Here is a 16,550-nt window from a genome sequence, read left to right on the forward strand (position 1 = left end):
AACTTTACCTTCCTTGGCAAGAAAAGCTTTCTTATTCAATTGTATTGAAATTCGTTGTGATTGTGATCGCATTTTTCAGTGATTTAGTTTAAAAATAAAAAATAAAAAGAATTGCCTGCCCAATCAATGACGTGTACGGTGGATGATGGTCTGTGACAGTCCATCCGTCACCGCTCATACCCACGAAAAACCGTTTTCGTTTCGTTGAGCTAAAATAACTGTATCTTAGATCTGCAAACATCATCACGGGTTCTCTCCCCGCCACTCCACCTGTTTGGTTCCCGAGAAAACTTTCTGGAAAATGAAAAGGAAAATCGCCTTATACCGCCACTCCACTTCCCCTAGAAAGTTCCCTGCAGAGTAAAACATCAGTGGCTGCCGATTCCGAAAGATTCAGAATGGCACAGTTCTCATCTCCTCAAGTATCCCATAAACTGAGGCTGCCACGCCCGCCGGGTGCTTGTTGCAAAGCCAAGACAATGGCTTCGTTGTCGTCCAGCGGGAAGACTGCGATAGCTTCGCTGAAGCTCTCTCGGGGTCTTTGGGGCTCGCCGGAGCTCAATTTGTGTCCTTTGAGACTATTGGGGAGTGATCCGTCTCGGAGTTTTGCCGTGGTGAGAGACAGTGCTGAGGGGACTGTGGTGGGTGAAAATGTTGACCACAACAAGGTGAGGATGTAGCAGCAACTCCTCTGTTTTGAATTCAGTTTTGTTTTTCAGAATTTAATTTTGGGGTGCTTTGTTTGGAGGAATTGTGTTTGTGCTGTCATAATTTGAAATTTGGAACCTTTTTCCGGTTTGATGATAGGTTGAAGACTCTTCTCTGGAAAGTTTGAGGAGCGTGATTTTACTGGCACGCCGTATGTTCCTGTATATGTCATGTTACCCGTGAGTTTCTGAAGCACTCTTTTCTACTCTATGTTGGCTTTTGAAATTTGTTATTGTTCTTTGTCAAGTTGTAAACTTTCATTCATTAACATTGATCAAAGCGAAATCTTATGCGAAAATAGGATCCTAATTAATCGTCTCGTGTTACTTGTATATTTGTACTTGGTTTTTAATCATTCTATTGTCAAATTGTTAGATTGTTAATCGAGACTGTCGATTAAGTGAAATCATGTTTGAATGTGTGATCATGATTAACAATTTAGCAAGTAAACACATTTTTGTTGGGTTTAACCGTTCAAATCATAGTGAGACACGTGCACAAAATTGCTGTTTGAATTTTTGTTTTTAATCTTGTTCATGTTGATGCTATCTTTTTGTACAAGTCATGGCTAATTGTAGTTGTTCTTGTGTTTCGTGGTGGGGGGAAACTGTCAGTTGGGTGTGATCAATATGAACTCCAAGCTAGTTGAGCAAGAAGCTCTGCGAAATCAGCTACAAGTGTTGAAGTCGGTTGGTGTTGATGGTGTTATGGTTGATTGCTGGTGGGGAATTGTAGAGGCACACAGTCCGCAGGGATATAATTGGAGTGGCTACAAGAAACTATTCCAAATTGTGCGCGATCTTAACCTTAAGTTACAGGTGAGTGATATATACTTATACTAGCATTTTCTTTTTTCTCTTTGCTTGTGTATTTCATCGTCTGTTTCTTGTTTCCTTTCAGTAGTCATGTCAATTACAGTGCCGAATTTCAGATTTTCAGTTTTTACAGATGTTAACCTGCACTAATCTGATAATTTGGGTTTTTTCTTTCCTTTAGAACTGATAATGTTAAGTATCCTTGTACAATGAATGATTCTGGAAGTATCATGTTTGTCTCGGACATGATGCACTTTTGTTGCTGTAGGACATAAATCTGTAAAAATCGTCTTGGAAACCTTTTTAATTGGTCTTGGAAACTTATTTGACCTTTGTTGATACGTGATGTATATTTTCATTTTTAGAGTTAAATTTTGTCAGTCAAAATACATGTTCTGAAACAGTTGAGAAGGCTTTGATTTGGACAGATAATCATTCGGGGTGATTTGTACCAAGCTTTTCTTTCTTAATTGGTTGTCTTCAGTTAATGACTGGCTATTGTCTTTTTTTTTTTTTTTTTTTTTGAACAAACGATATTATCTATCCACTAAGGGGGAGGGGTGGGCTTAGCCTCACAATGGGCTAGCAATTATATGGTTCAAACTCGCCTTTGGCGAGAATCGAACCTAAGACCTCTCACTTACAAGTGAAGAGGAATACCACTTGACCGTAATACTAAGTGGCTGACTGGCTATTGTCTTAGGTAAAGGGGCATAATAGTCTTGAGTAGATTGCTGAAAAGTAATGCACTGCTAGCTTTTCCTTTTGTAAATTAGTTTGCGAGACTATCAGTTAAAACTCATTTTAAATAAGAGAAAGATTTTCTGCTTTACATTTTTCCTTTGAATATGGTGTGCATTGTCTTACTCTGTATTGCTGTAGGTCGTGATGTCATTCCACGAGTGTGGAGGCAATGTCGGGGATGATGTACATATCCCACTTCCTCACTGGGTGACAGAAATTGGCCAAAAGAATCCTGATATATATTTTACTAATAAAGAAGGGAAACGCAACACTGAATGTCTCACATGGGGAATTGATAAAGAGCGGGTTTTAAGAGGCCGCACTGCTGTTGAGGTATAGTATTCGAGAATTACTTAGTTATGCTGGTTTTTTAATTTCTATGGATTGCCATAGCTCCTTTCCTATATTTGATTTCTTTTACATGTTCCACTCATCTTTTAAAAGAAGCTATTGCTAAAGCTATTCCAACTTTTATACGTTCTTTATTTCTAAGAACTTTCCTTTTGTATGCCATAAGAATCAGACCCTATGCATTCTTACTGTTTGATGATGAGAGTTTCTATTCTGTTATTTTATAATGGAACCAATGCAGGTTTACTTCGACTACATGAGGAGTTTCAGAGTTGAATTTGATGAATTTTTTGAGGAAGGAATAATATCAGAAATTGAAGTTGGATTAGGTCCGTGTGGAGAGCTACGGTATCCTTCTTATCCTGAACAGCATGGTTGGAGATATCCTGGTATTGGTGAATTCCAGGTACCTTAATAAATGGTGATCATTCCTTTCATTAGTGGCAGGCATGATAGCTAGGATTTGACAGTTATTTCTAAATGTTAATTTAGTAGCCCTTCATTCATCTGTGATTATGAATCGATACTTGATGAAGAATCTGACTCAGGCTGCAGAAGCAAGGGGCCACTCCTTCTGGGCCAGAGTACCAGATAATGCAGGCTCTTATAATTCCCAACCACATGAGACAGGGTTTTTCCGTGACGGAGGTGATTATGATAGCTACTATGGCAGATTCTTTCTTAATTGGTACTCCCGTGTTTTGATTGATCATGGTGACCGTGTACTTGCTCTGGCCAATTTAGCTTTTGAAGGCACACGCATTGCTACAAAGGTGAGTCACTTTATTGGACATTAGTTCTACACGGTTCCCTTTTTTTGTTTGTTTTTTTTTTTTTTTTGTTTTTTTTTTTTGTTTTTTTTTTGTGGAGCTTCTTTATTTGATTTATGAGCAGGTATCAGGTATCCACTGGTGGTACAAGACTGCCAGCCATCCTGCTGAATTAACTGCTGGATTTTACAACTCCTGCAATCGTGATGGGTATGTGCCAATTTCTGCAATGTTAAAAAAGCATGAGGCTGCTCTGAATTTCACATGTGTTGAAATGCGCACATTAGACCAACATGAGGGCTTTCCGGAAGCACTGGCAGACCCCGAGGGATTAGTTTGGCAGTTAAGCACAGAAACTCATGTGTAATTACTTCCTGGATTTTAAGCATATGTAAATTAAGCAATAAATATAAATCACCACCATTCGGAAAAGTGAGCATCTGGGTTGGCTGGATGAGCAGAAACTTAAAAAGTATCAATTAGAATTTTGAGCTGAATATGCATACTTCTTTTATTCAATTAAAAAGTATCAATTAGAATTTTGAGCTAAATGGTGGCCACATTTAGTGTCCGAGTCAGTTTCCCTTGGATTATGTAACACTGGATCAAGAGGGGCGGTCTGTTGTTACATGTGGAATGTCAGTTTCCCTTGGATTATGTACCAAAATATTATCTGTGTAGCCTTTTTGTTTTCTTTTTGATAATGTTTTTGGATTTCAATTTTTTTCAGGTGCTGAATGCTGCATGGGATGCTAACATTCCAGTTGCTAGTGAGAATGCTCTTACTTGCTTTGACAGAGATGGCAGGCATTTATCAGCATTTACCTATCTCAGATTAAGCCCAGTTCTCATTGAGAGGCATAACTTAACGGAGTTCGAGCAATTTGTCAAGAGAATGCATGGTTCTCTTTTCGTGCATTGCTACACACTCAAGCATAAGCACACGTATGCACAAACTCTCGTATATTTCATTTTATAGCAAGAAAAATGAGCAATACAATGCACTCTTTGGGATGTCCTCTTGTGCGCTCAGAAGTTTTTATTTCTCATATTATGTTGTGTTGCTTGGTTGCACCCTTTGAATAAGACCCCTGCGCATAAGCCAAAATCAGGCCTAATTCAAGCCTTCTCTCTAAAACTGGAGCTTATACGAGAAGCTGAAATCCAATTAATGAAATAATGTAGAGTGGCAAATGTATATTCTTAGATTCATATATGCTTGTGCCTTCTCTCTAAACCTGCTGCTATGATCTATACAATACGCTTGCTATTATGAGACGATATTTCTCACATGGTGTACTTTCTAATTGATAAATATTCTTGTGTTTGACTTGTGACACATGACACTTTTATTACGGTTTAAAAAAGTATTAGGGGGATTTGTGTGTGTATACCACATGGATAGGTGACCTTCATGTCAAGCACCAAATTTTGTCCAAATGTGACTCCATAATTAGTTCATTTTGGTTCATATTGATCAAACTGGGTTCAATTACAATGTATATCATAAGAGGTTTGGGGTGAAGTCCAAATATCATATTCTTCTTCATCAAGACATCAATGCCTTGTCTACTGGGGCGAAGCCAAAAAATAGATGGACAAGACTGATGAAGAAGCTCATTAAGCTCGTGAAAGGTAGGCCATGGGAATCCGTGCAAATGGGTAGATGAGAAGAACAAAAATAAGAAAACCTTTGACTGCTTCATAAGCTAGTCAGTCTACTATAGAGGACCAGTTTCTTCAATATAAACCTCGAATAATAGTTCTTCACCAATTAAATCTGTTTTTAAAGTAAGAATTTATGATACATTATTTCACTTTTATAACTAAGAACTTGATCATCACCTAGCTGCCAAAGAACATGTTATCTCTACGTTTGAACATATTGGGTCTTGAATGTCACCCACAGCCACAGGAGTCTCTTGTGGGCATAGAGAAGGCCTGGGGGGCATTTGCAGACATTCAACATCTCTTCCAAGCATCTCGATGACTTTGTGCATCGAAGGGCGATCGGTTGGCTTCATTTGAATGCACCACAAGGCGGTTATAACCATCTTTCTGATTACATTCTTTTCCTTCTCTGTTACATTGTCCATCTCCAAGTCATTTCCCACATTATACTGATCGTATACCCAGAGTGGGAAGTAGATTTGGCTTGAATGCTCTACCGTTGTATTCAAATTCTTCCTTCTGCTTGCCATTTCCATCAACAACATTCCGAAACTATAGACATCGGCCTTGTGTGAGACGCCTCCAATATTTTTGTAGAACAATTCAGGAGCAATATATCCCATTGTACCCCTCGCTGCCGTCAGCGTGACAATGCTATTATCGACGGGATACAACTTTGCTAGCCCAAAGTCAGAAACCTTTGCTTTGAAGTTCTCATCAAGAAGAATATTATGAGGCTTGATATCGAAATGGAGAATTTGCATCGCGCAACCTTGATGTAGATACTCAATCCCTTGAGCCACTCCAAGAGAAATCTCATACATTTTGTCGATGGTTAAAGGCACACTTCCTTCTTTGGAATAAATGTATTTATCAAGAGAGCCATTAGCCATGAACTCATATACTAGAGCACGCTTTGATCCCTCAACACAATAACCAACAAGTCGCACCACATTGGCATGGTGAATCCTTCCAATGGTAGCTATTTCACTAATGAAATCTTGGCCATTAGCTTTGGACTTGCCCAGAACTTTAATTGCTACAAAACGGCCGCTGCGTAACTTTCCTTTAAATACCGAGCCATAGCCGCCTTCACCCAACTTATCCTTAAACTTGCGAGTCATCTTCTTGATGTCCGAGTAAGAGTACCTTATAGGCACGAAATTCTTATCGCGCTGTAGAAAGTCTTCTATTGTACTATACATTGACAAATGTCTTCTTCGCCATTTATACACTAAAAATACAGCCGCAATTGGAATGCCAAACAGTAGTCTTGCTGGAAAAAATAAACCTGCAAAAAAATATATCACCGAAAGAATCATAAGAAAAGAAACTTATATGTTAGATCCACACTACCTTCAACTTTCTTCAACTTCTTTTGTTTCTAAATTACATTTTACTTTGTTTCATTCATGACAAGTTGGAATCTACACACGCACATGTACAACTAATAATTCAAGCTTTTCTTACCGATGCATATCAGTAAACCCCATCCACGCACTGCAACAAAATAGCAAAGAGTAAAAGCCAATTATATCAACGGCTATAAGTTTGAAAAGTGAATAAAAATCAAAGACTTGACTACATAAATGCAAGAAATACAAGCTCTGTCTTACCGATGGAATGGAATGGAAACCATAGAGGAAAGTTTCCTGCAATAAATACCAAACAAAATTCAGCAACGACAAAACACTAGACTACATAGACAGAAGTTAGCATTTGGAGAGACAGTCCTTACCAAGATCCACGGTTTCATTCAGAGTATAACCTACAGTGACAAAAGTGAAAAAAAATACACAACATTAGCAATACCTTAACGAGTCTTCATTAGTGTTGAATCATCAAGTTTCGAAACATATCTTTTCAGCGAGTCCTACAATTACGCTTTTGGTATATAACCAACAACTGAATGCCAAATCTCAAAGATGATTTAGTTTACTGCCTGCCATGTTTACTTAAAGGGTAATTATTCACAACCTCAATCTTGGGCCACACAACAAATTTTTACTTCATTTTTTTGAACATTGCAATATCATACATTAACCTACATATCCATTACAACCTCTGTCTCCTTATCCATCAATTTGTCTGTTAACTGCTCATGTAACAGACACAAGACCCACTCTCTCGCCCATCTGAATTGAGAAATTAATTAAATATTAATAAATTAAGAATTTCAAAATCCTTCGCACACTGCTGCACGCTAGTGTGCGAGACTACTCAAAAACCTTAATTTAGTACTATTTAATTTCTCCTCAATAGGAAAATTAACGAAAAGTCCATAAAAACTTTAATTTTAATGAAAAAAAAACAAATAAAGGTGTAAGTAAATAGTACCATAAAAGGTAAAAATGTGATTTTTTGTTAAAAGTGAACAGTACCGGAAGTGTTTCGTTAAAACTTCATTTCTCAATTCAATTGGGCAAGGGAGTGGCTAGCAATTGCAAGGTCATCATTTAATAGACAAATAAATGATAAAAATACGGAAGTCTAATATTGCAACGAATTTATAAGGTAATATATGATGTTGCAATATTAAAAAAAAATGAGGTATGAGTTTGTTATGTGACATAATTTACTCTTACTTATAATTTGTAGAAAGAGGATACACATTGAAATCTAACTACAAAAGTTAGAGGCTTGTGTATACTCTAAAGTTGTAAATATTGAATTTTAAAGAGAAACAAAAAGGAGAGATTTATTTTCTTCATTTTTGTTTTGGAGAGGGACCACTTACGGATTTTAGCCCATTCATATTGAAAGAAACCTACAGTGAAAGAACAAAACAACATCAGCATAACAGCCGTTAGAAATAACATTCAAGTTGCTGCCATTTGTTGATACCTGTACAGCATTAGCATATATAAGAAATAAAGGGATATAGTTTTGGGAAATGGCCATTATATAAGAAAAATGGTAAATTATAAGAGTCGATATCAATTCGTTATAATATTTTAAAAATATTTCATTTTCATACCTCAAGTACTATTTTATTTCAATATAGTAAATCTGTTATATTTTTCATCTATTGATTCTTTAAAAACTGATGTGGTTGCCACATTTGTGTTACATGGCTGCCAAATTTATGCCACGTGGTAAATTTTTTTTATTCATTTATAAATAATTTAAAAGTTATTAATTTGAAAAAAAAAAAATAAAAAACCAACATAACCCATCTTCTTCCCCGACCCCCCTCCCTGCAACCCAAACCCCCCACCCCACCCCACCCCCACCTCCGCCGCAACCCCCACCACACCGAAAACCCAGCCGGGTTTTTTGGAAGCGAGAGTTGCAGAAGACACACAGAGGTGCCCCCACGGAGACAAGGAGAAGAAGACGGATCGGGTCTTGTAGCTGCTTTCTCCTTCTAAGTCCACTTCTCTTCTCTCTCTCTCTCTCTCTCTCTCTCTAGAATTCCCTTTGCTTTGACTGAGGTCTCCACTCACAATGATGGCAAGGACTGCTGCCACATCGTGGATGGTAAGGTAATCTTCTAGCTCCTAAGCTGCGGTTTTCAGTTAAATTTGTGGATTTTGCATCTGGGTTTTAATTTGAGGGTTTCTGTGTATGATTGAATCTGGGTTTTAATTTGAGGGTTTCTGTGTGTGATTGAATCTGGGTTTTGCTCTGATTGGATCTGTGTGAAGTGCTTTTTTTTCGTCTTGAGAATTTAATTCCCCCTTTTGATTTTGGGGCTTTGGGTTGAATAGCTGAGTTTTTTTGGGGTTTTGGGTGGGGTGGGGTGGGGGTATGGGGGGTTTGGGTTGCAGGGAAGGGGGACGGGGAAGAAGATGGCTTCTGGGTTTTATTTATTTATTATTATTTTTTTTAATTAATAACTTTTTTAATTAATTATTTTTACATGAATAAAAAAATATTTTTTTTGCCACACAAATTTAGCAGCCACGTCAAGTGGATCAATGGATAGAAAATATAATGGAGGTATTATATTTTAGTACATCGTTCATAGATAAAAAAAAAATTAAAAAAAATCCAAAACCATAAACACATTCAATTGTAGTAAAGAAAATAGAAGAATATGATTTTTCAAAAAACACTAGTATGACTGGCATTTAAAGAAAGAACTAAAAGATAGACAGATAAAATCATTGAAAGACAATGTGAAATAGACCTACAAGCCATCCATCAAATAAGCTTGTTTGAGAACAAAGTAATTATAAGTAATATAATTTGAGAATTACGCACCTGGGATGGTGCGTGGATAACATTTATAATAAGGCAGAGTCCAAATGTCAATGTAATATGAGCCATTGCAGGGTGAACGTAGTTCATCAGGCCAATACAGTCGAAGCTCAAAGCCATACATGAGAGCACTGTGTATATATTCATAACTATAAGAGGCATTGTAGTACCCCTTAGAGTAGTCCACGAGCATCCAAGCCTTCCTCTCGACACTGCAACCCTCATTCAAATCTTCCATATAGCTTGGGCGGTCAACCATGACATAACTATAAGATTTTGGTTGGATCAAAGAAGTGGCACTATTATTCAAGCATGGAGCAGTATCCACGTACAGAGAAGAATTCACTGGGTTTCTACACATCAAGTAAAATACTGACGTTGAAAGCGGTAAAATACTGCCATTGTGCGAATCATATGTATATGACCTATAAGGAGTTCTATAATAATGTAAGGGCAGAAAATTTCGAGGCATGGAAGAGCAATTGTTGTTGTCAAGGCCAGGATCTAGAAGTCGGATTGTTTTGTTCTTGTAGTTGATTGCCTGTACGTAGTATTTGCCATAATCAAGTAGATCTAGAACTGTTGTATTGTTGTTCTCACAGGAAAGATTATACCTTCTGTCGCCACATTTCTTCGGATCATCGTTTAGTCGAAAAGGATAAGTTATGTTATGGATAAGGCCGCAGGAGGAGGTACATGAAGACTTACTATCATCCTTAGCGTTACAACTTTCACCGCAAAAGCAAAGAACAAGAAAGGCTAGAACGAAAGGCCACCAAGACAAGGTGAAGGATCTGCTTCCACCTTTTTCCATGGGTAGAAGAGAGAGAGAGAGAGAGAGAGAGAGAGAGTTGTTTACTGGTAGACAAAAAGTAGTAGTTTAGACAGTTGTATACATACCCATATTTTAATATAGGAGTGGGGTTAAAGGAAGCACCTTCCGTGAAGCTCCAATTATTAATTAGAAAATATCTTAGGGGAAAGTCAGTCAATGATGTTTGTTTGACACAGTCAGTCAATAGCAAAGATTGACTTGTGCAAAGAAATGAGAGGGAGGAGGGAGGCTTGAAAATTCTAGTGTTATTAGTGGAGGATAATTGGGAAGCTATGACAAAAATTTCTTAGTTAATGAACTTAACATAAAATTGGGTATCGATAAAAGTACCCTCTGAGGGCAGGGACGGTTTTTGGATGACAAAACCTAGAGAGGTGTGTTCAATTAAGATTTTGAAGGATTTTAAAAGAGTTATAAATTTCATAGAATTTTATGGAATTTCAAAGACCTTTATTTAGTATTTTGGTAGTGCATTTGTAGCATTTTAGTAATTGAGAAGAGTGGGTTGGAGAAGAAGGTCACATCCACGAAAACAATCCAATACTTGCAGTTGAGAAGACAATTTAAGACAGATAATCTTTTATTTTTAATTTGTATGGTAGAAAAGGAAGCACCTTCCCTGAAGTTGCATGCAGTAAGCACTTCAAATTATTGATTAGCATAGAAAATATCATAGAGGAAAGTCGGTCAATGGCAAAGACCGACTTGTGTAATGAAATGATGAAGGAATTGCTCCTCTATTCCTTTTGCATATTGTTAATGCAGAATACTCTATAGTTACTACGTATGTATATATATGTGTGCACGCTTAATTAGATTCCATGCGCATTATTATTACTATTACTAGCTCAAAAATGCAGAAATTGCTCATCGCTTCCTTTTGCATATTGTTACTGGTTTTCTTCAAACTAGTTGAAGCAAGCCAATTTACATGCTCCGAATCCAAATGTAGCGATGATCAAGGCCCGGCTATCCATTTTCCATTGCACCTCACGTATCATTGTGGTCCTGGACTTGAATGCAATCAGACAGATGAGCAGCCGATAATCCTAGTAAAATTCTTTGTCAAGCGCATAGATTACAAGCGTCAGGAAATCCAAGTGTATAGCGCATATGACTGCTTGCTGCTAACAAAGCCTGTAAAACTCCCAAACATGCCCCCCTCTCCCTTCAACTTGTCAATTTTCGACTTCTGGAACGTTACCTTATTCAGCTGCCCACCTGTTGGAACGTATTATGGGTGTCAAGTCCCCTGCCTCGGTGACCCTGGTAGCACAACTTATGGTGTTTATGGTAATTATAGTTTTGATGATCTCTTCGAGGGGCTACCATCTTGTACAAGAATGTATGATGTTTTATCAGTTCCAACTGGTACTTCGTTAGGAAATGAATATGATGTTCTTCGTTTCAAGTGGTCTAAACCAAATTGTACAGCATGTGAAGCAAAGGGAAAGAGGTGTAGATGGAAGAACAATGGCACCAACAGTGAAATTGAATGCGTGAGGAAACCAAGTAAGGATAACATATATTTGTACTCAGTGGTAGCTACTTATAAACATCTTTAAATTTATGTCTCAGTAATTATTATTTAAAAAAGATGTTGTCCATTTTATTAGGATTAATCGATTGACAGTCTTGATTTAATTTGCAATTATCTTTTACAGGCAACACATGGAAATTATTGGCTACCGGTGGAATCCTGGGTTCTTTGCTTCTTGTTCTACTGATGATTGCAGCATATCGGGTATATAACGCTGACAGAAAGGAAAAAGAGAGTCGATTAAGAATTGAAAGATTCTTGGAGGATTACAAAGCACTGAAACCGAGCAGGTATTTGTACGCAGATATTAAGAGGATTACAGATCAATTCAAGGACAAGTTGGGCCAAGGAGCCTATGGAACTGTCTTCAAAGGAAGGCTTTCTTCTGAATTCCTTATTGCTGTCAAAGTCCTCAACAGTTCTAAGGGAGATGGGGAAGAGTTCGTAAATGAAGTGCGAACCATGGGTCATATCCACCACGTCAACGTGGCTCGCTTGGTTGGATTTTGTGCTGATGGATTTGTACGAGCTCTTGTTTACGAGTTCTTCCCCAATGGTTCCCTGCAAGATTTCATTTCATCTGCAGATAGTAAGAATTCCTTCCTTGGTTGGGATAAGTTGCAAAATATTGCCCTCGGCATAGCCAAAGGAATTGAATATCTTCACCAAGGATGTGATCAACGAATCCTCCATTTCGATATCAAACCCCACAATGTTTTGCTAGACCAAAACTTCACTCCAAAAATTTCTGATTTTGGTTTGGCCAAGTTATGTTCCAAGGATCAAAGCTTGGTGTCTATGACTACAGCCAGGGGGACCATGGGATACATTGCACCCGAAGTGTTCTCCAGGAATTTCGGAAACGTGTCTTACAAGGCAGATGTCTATAGCTTTGGAATGCTGCTGCTCGAGATGGTAGGAGGAAGAAAGAATATTGGTTCAACCATCGAGAACACCACAAATGAAATTTACTATCCACAGTGGATTTATAATCTTCTAGAGGAAGGGGATGACCTACGAATCCATATTGGGGAAGAAGGAGATGGTAAAATTCCAAAGAAACTTGCAATTATAGGGCTATGGTGTATCCAATGGCACCCGGTGGATCGTCCGTCCATGAAAATAGCGGTTCAGATGTTAGAAGGAGACGGAGAAAGCTTGACCATGCCGCCTAATCCCTTTGTGGCTACAGGTCCTACAACTAAAAATGGAAGCATTCCGGCAAGAAGACTAGAGTTGGAACCAATTGCTGAACTAGAGTAGAAATTGTAACAACAATATATGTAATATTAACATTGAATGTGTAATCTTTCGAACCTAATTTAAGGGTGTTTGTTTCCAATTCTTGTTAACTTTTTTTATTTTTTTATTTTGTAAGCGTCGAAGGAAATCAAGTCTTGGACTTGCCCTATGCATGTGGCAACCCCTCCCAATTTTTTCTCTTCACATTCGGCCAACTTTTACTAGGAATTTTAATTAGTATAAATCTTAAACAAAGGAAAACAAAATGTAGTTTCTGAGGTATTGAATCATTGAAATAGACGTCGTGCTGCTGGGTTGGAACTTGGAAGAAACTTCATGGATGGATGCTGGATAGAAGTAGCAAATTAACTCATTGAATTATTAAAGGTACCCGATATTCACATCAGTTGCTATAATAAAAGATTTGGAATTATGTGTATTATCCAAATGATTATCCTTCTTTTATTAAATTTCCAAGGAAAATGAAAATGAACTAAAATTGTATAAATTAATGAAGTGTCAAAAGACAATAATAAATTAATGGAAAAAGACTAAAATTTTATAAATTAATTGAGTATCAAAAGACAATAATAACAGAAAAAATCATTTTTCGTTAAACAAATTAACTATTTATTTAAGAGGATGTGGATGATGGTTGATGCATCACGTGAATAAAAAAAAACCAACTTTGAAGAGAGACATTCATTAGACCAACTTCAATGGTGGGCTAAATGTCAAATTGCTCCCCAAAATTTCCCCTCAAACCCACTCCAACCCAAGGGGAAATTTTGGGCTAAATGCTAAATGCTAAACCAATGCCAAATTCTCCCCAAAATTTAGCCCAGAAATCAAAGTGGACTTCACTCAATATTTATCGGAATTTAAATTTTTTTAGATTAAAATATTCATAAAATTAATTTACGATAGTCTACATATTTTTTTTTTTTTTTAAAATTAATTTAACAAAAAAAAAAACCTAAATTCATTCTTTAATAATCTCAGGCTAAAATTTTAGGCTCGAACGGTTGGAGCAGGCTATTTCTGGGCTAAAAGCTAAATTTTTCGGGCTAAAAAATTTGACTTTTAGCCCAACCATTGGAGATGGTCTTAGAAGCAAAGAAAAAAGTTATAATGATTTAGGAAAAAACAAGAAAAGGTAATTAAATGGGACTCATTGACTTGATTAGGAAAGGGCCGGTGAATGAGAATTTTTTTAATATGATCGGAATACGAGATGATATATTATGTGTTATTATGTAAATAGTGAGATATATGTGTTAAAAAGTTCATATCTTAAAAAGTAAAATTTTTCACTACTTATATAAAAATACATGATGTACCATTCATATTCCGATCACAATAAAGAATTTCTCATGGTAAACAATCTTGAGACATTCATTACAAGCCAATAAAAAAGTTATAACAATTTACCAAAAAGCAAGAAAACCTCATTAAGTGGGATTCATTAAAATACTTGATTAAGAGAAAAGTGATGCTATCTACATACTTTATTCAATTTGCAATTGACGACATAATGAACTGAAAGAAAATCAAATAACAAAATTTAACAAATGATGCATGAGAAGTAAAAACGACTGTGTAGATAGTACAACCAAATAATATTATTATGTTTACTTTCAAGTTTTTAAGGAAATGAGAGTGCTAGTTTGCAATTGGATAAAGAGATAAAATTTTTAGAAGAAAAACTATATTCTTGTGTTTGTTTTCAAGTATTTCCAGAAATGAGAGTGGAAATTCGAATTGGAATTAGGAATGAAAGTTCCACTTGACTATGACCAGTAATCTAGTATTTGGTTGGGAGCTAGTGGCTAGAGCACCCTCCGTGCAGCTGAAGTTTTGAAAAATATCTAAGAGGAAAAGTCATGCTAAGTTAAAGCCAGGCCCATAATGTCGGACAATCGGTCTATGACAGGATTGACTTATGTGATAATTGAGATTGACGTACACGTAACACGGTAACAGGCCCATGATGCCAAACAGTCGGTCAATGGCAGGATTGACTAATGTAATAATTGAGATTGATGTACATGTGACAGGGGCCAAACAGTCGGTCAATGGCAGGATTGACTAATGTAATAATTGAGATTGATGTACATGTGACAGGGGAGACAAGGATTGTCTGCCCTTCTACTTTCGGTGCCTTCATGTTTTGTGTGGTCACGGTTAAGTCACGCTAACATTTTATATTATTTTTTATAAAGAGAATAAGACAAAAATAAATAGTAATATAAAATGTTGATGTAGTTTAATCGTAACCACACAAACATAAAAGCACGAAAAGACACCGGAAGTAGGAGGGCAGACAATCCTTGTCTGTAACAGGTGCCGGTCACGATCATAGTTAATAATACAAAACTATGTGAATAAAGACTTACACACTACAATCCTTCGTTATGGAAAGAAATCATTTTTCATTCTAATCCATCAAATCAGGAAATTCATACTTTTGAAATTTGATCCAATGGTTTAAGTTATTACAATTTTTAAAATAAATCCTTATTTTTAACCGTTGGATCAAATGTTAACGACATAAATTTCCTGATTATGCGGAAAGGATCTGAAAATGATTTCTCTTCCCTTCATTAGAAAGAAAAAGACATCAACCTGTTCTGGATTTCATGTGAATTAAAATTAATTATTCTTCTTTTATTAAATTTCCAAGAAAAATGTAAATGGAGTAAAATTGTATAAATTAATGGAGTATCAAAAGACAATAATAACAGAAAAAATCATTTTTCGTTAAATAAATTAACTATTTATTTAAGAGGATGTGGATGCATCACGTGAATACAAGAAACCAACTTTGGAGAGAAACATTCATTAGAAGCAAAGAAAAAAGTTATAATGATTTAGGAAAGGGTCATTAAATGGGAGTCATTGACATGATTTGAAAATGGGTGGTGAACAAGAAATTTTTTAGTGCGATCGGAATATACACCATATATTATTATGCAAATAGTAAGATATATGTGTTAAAAAGTTAATATCTTAAAAAATAAAATTTCCCACCATTTATATAAAAACAAATGATGTATCATTCGTGTTCCGATCATAATGAAAAATTTCTCGTGATGAACCACCTTGAGACATTCATTACAAGCCAATAAAAATGCTACAACAATTTACGAAAAAGTAAGAAAACCTCATTAAGTAGGACTCATTAAAAGACTTGATTAAAAGAATAGTGGTGCTATCTACATACCTCATTCAATTTTCAATCATCCGATACAATGAACTAAAAAAAATCAAAAAACAAAAATTAACAAAAGATGCCTAGGAGGTAAAAGAAAGTGTGTAAATAACACAAGAAAGAAACATGGTAGGTCTTCCAATCGATGTGAATCAATAATCTAATATTTGGTTGGGAGCTAGTGGCCAGAGCACCCTCCGTGCAGCTGCAGTATTGAAAAATATCTGGGAGGAAAAGTCATGCTAAGTTATAGCTAGGCCCATGATGCCGGACAGTCGGTCAATGGCATGACTGATTTATGTTATAATTGATATTGATGTACATGTAACAGGCCCATGATGCCGATCAGTCGGTTAATGGCAAGACTGATTTATGTAATAATTGAGATTGATGTACATGTAACGGGTGCCCGTCACAATCGCAGTTAATAATACAATGATATGTAATAAAGACTTACACA

The 16,550-nt window shown here is 36.5% G+C and overlaps 3 protein-coding genes across 8 annotated transcripts in view; 2 read left to right on the plus strand and 1 right to left on the minus strand.

Moving 5' to 3' along the window:
* The window catches only part of LOC125469091 (beta-amylase 2, chloroplastic-like), a 46,494-nt gene that overhangs the window by 9,130 nt on the left and 20,814 nt on the right, over positions 1–16,550 (plus strand). The window contains exons 1-8 of one of the 4 annotated variants that reach the window (XM_048566021.1): positions 219–676; positions 815–887; positions 1,323–1,526; positions 2,406–2,600; positions 2,860–3,023; positions 3,130–3,391; positions 3,513–3,731; positions 4,119–4,290. In XM_048566021.1, the coding sequence (XP_048421978.1) occupies positions 399–676; positions 815–887; positions 1,323–1,526; positions 2,406–2,600; positions 2,860–3,023; positions 3,130–3,391; positions 3,513–3,731; positions 4,119–4,290 (1,567 nt within the window). In that variant the 5' untranslated portion in view covers positions 219–398. Of the gene's footprint in view, positions 1–218; positions 677–807; positions 888–1,322; positions 1,527–2,405; positions 2,601–2,859; positions 3,025–3,129; positions 3,392–3,512; positions 3,732–4,118; positions 4,291–16,550 lie in introns of those variants that run through there. The other 3 variants (XM_048566018.1, XM_048566019.1, XM_048566020.1) reach the window with 3 other exon arrangements.
* The window catches only part of LOC125469085 (LEAF RUST 10 DISEASE-RESISTANCE LOCUS RECEPTOR-LIKE PROTEIN KINASE-like 2.1), a 38,802-nt gene continuing 27,375 nt past the window's right edge, over positions 5,124–16,550 (minus strand). Inside the window, exons 2-7 of one of the 3 annotated variants that reach the window (XM_048566001.1) lie at positions 9,266–9,621; positions 7,797–7,826; positions 6,798–6,827; positions 6,676–6,711; positions 6,530–6,559; positions 5,124–6,350 (exon numbers count right to left, since the gene is read on the minus strand). In XM_048566001.1, the coding sequence (XP_048421958.1) occupies positions 5,230–6,350; positions 6,530–6,559; positions 6,676–6,711; positions 6,798–6,827; positions 7,797–7,826; positions 9,266–9,621 (1,603 nt within the window). In that variant the 3' untranslated portion in view covers positions 5,124–5,229. Of the gene's footprint in view, positions 6,351–6,529; positions 6,560–6,675; positions 6,712–6,797; positions 6,828–7,796; positions 7,827–9,265; positions 10,251–16,550 lie in introns of those variants that run through there. The other 2 variants (XM_048566000.1, XM_048565999.1) reach the window with 2 other exon arrangements.
* Positions 10,403–12,958, plus strand: LOC125469088 (rust resistance kinase Lr10-like). Its single transcript, XM_048566010.1, has 2 exons — positions 10,403–11,609; positions 11,762–12,958. The coding sequence occupies exons 1-2, from the start codon at positions 10,919–10,921 to the stop codon at positions 12,898–12,900; spliced, it is 1,830 nt and encodes a 609-aa protein (XP_048421967.1). The 5' UTR covers positions 10,403–10,918; the 3' UTR covers positions 12,901–12,958.

This window comes from the organism of the source record quoted next, unplaced genomic scaffold, assembly GCF_019419815.1.
Source record: "Pyrus x bretschneideri cultivar Hongxiangsu unplaced genomic scaffold, Pyrus_bretschneideri_v1 Contig40, whole genome shotgun sequence".
In the NCBI taxonomy this organism is placed as follows: Eukaryota; Viridiplantae; Streptophyta; class Magnoliopsida; order Rosales; family Rosaceae; genus Pyrus; species Pyrus x bretschneideri.

Excerpts from the sequence above, each read along its gene's own strand:
- LOC125469088 (XM_048566010.1), top strand. The coding sequence starts at position 10,919 with ATGCGCATTATTATTACTATTACTAGCTCAAAAATGCAGAAATTGCTC. Across the intron at positions 11,610-11,761 it reads TGAATGCGTGAGGAAACCAA|GCAACACATGGAAATTATTG; the intron begins GTAAGGATAACA and ends TATCTTTTACAG.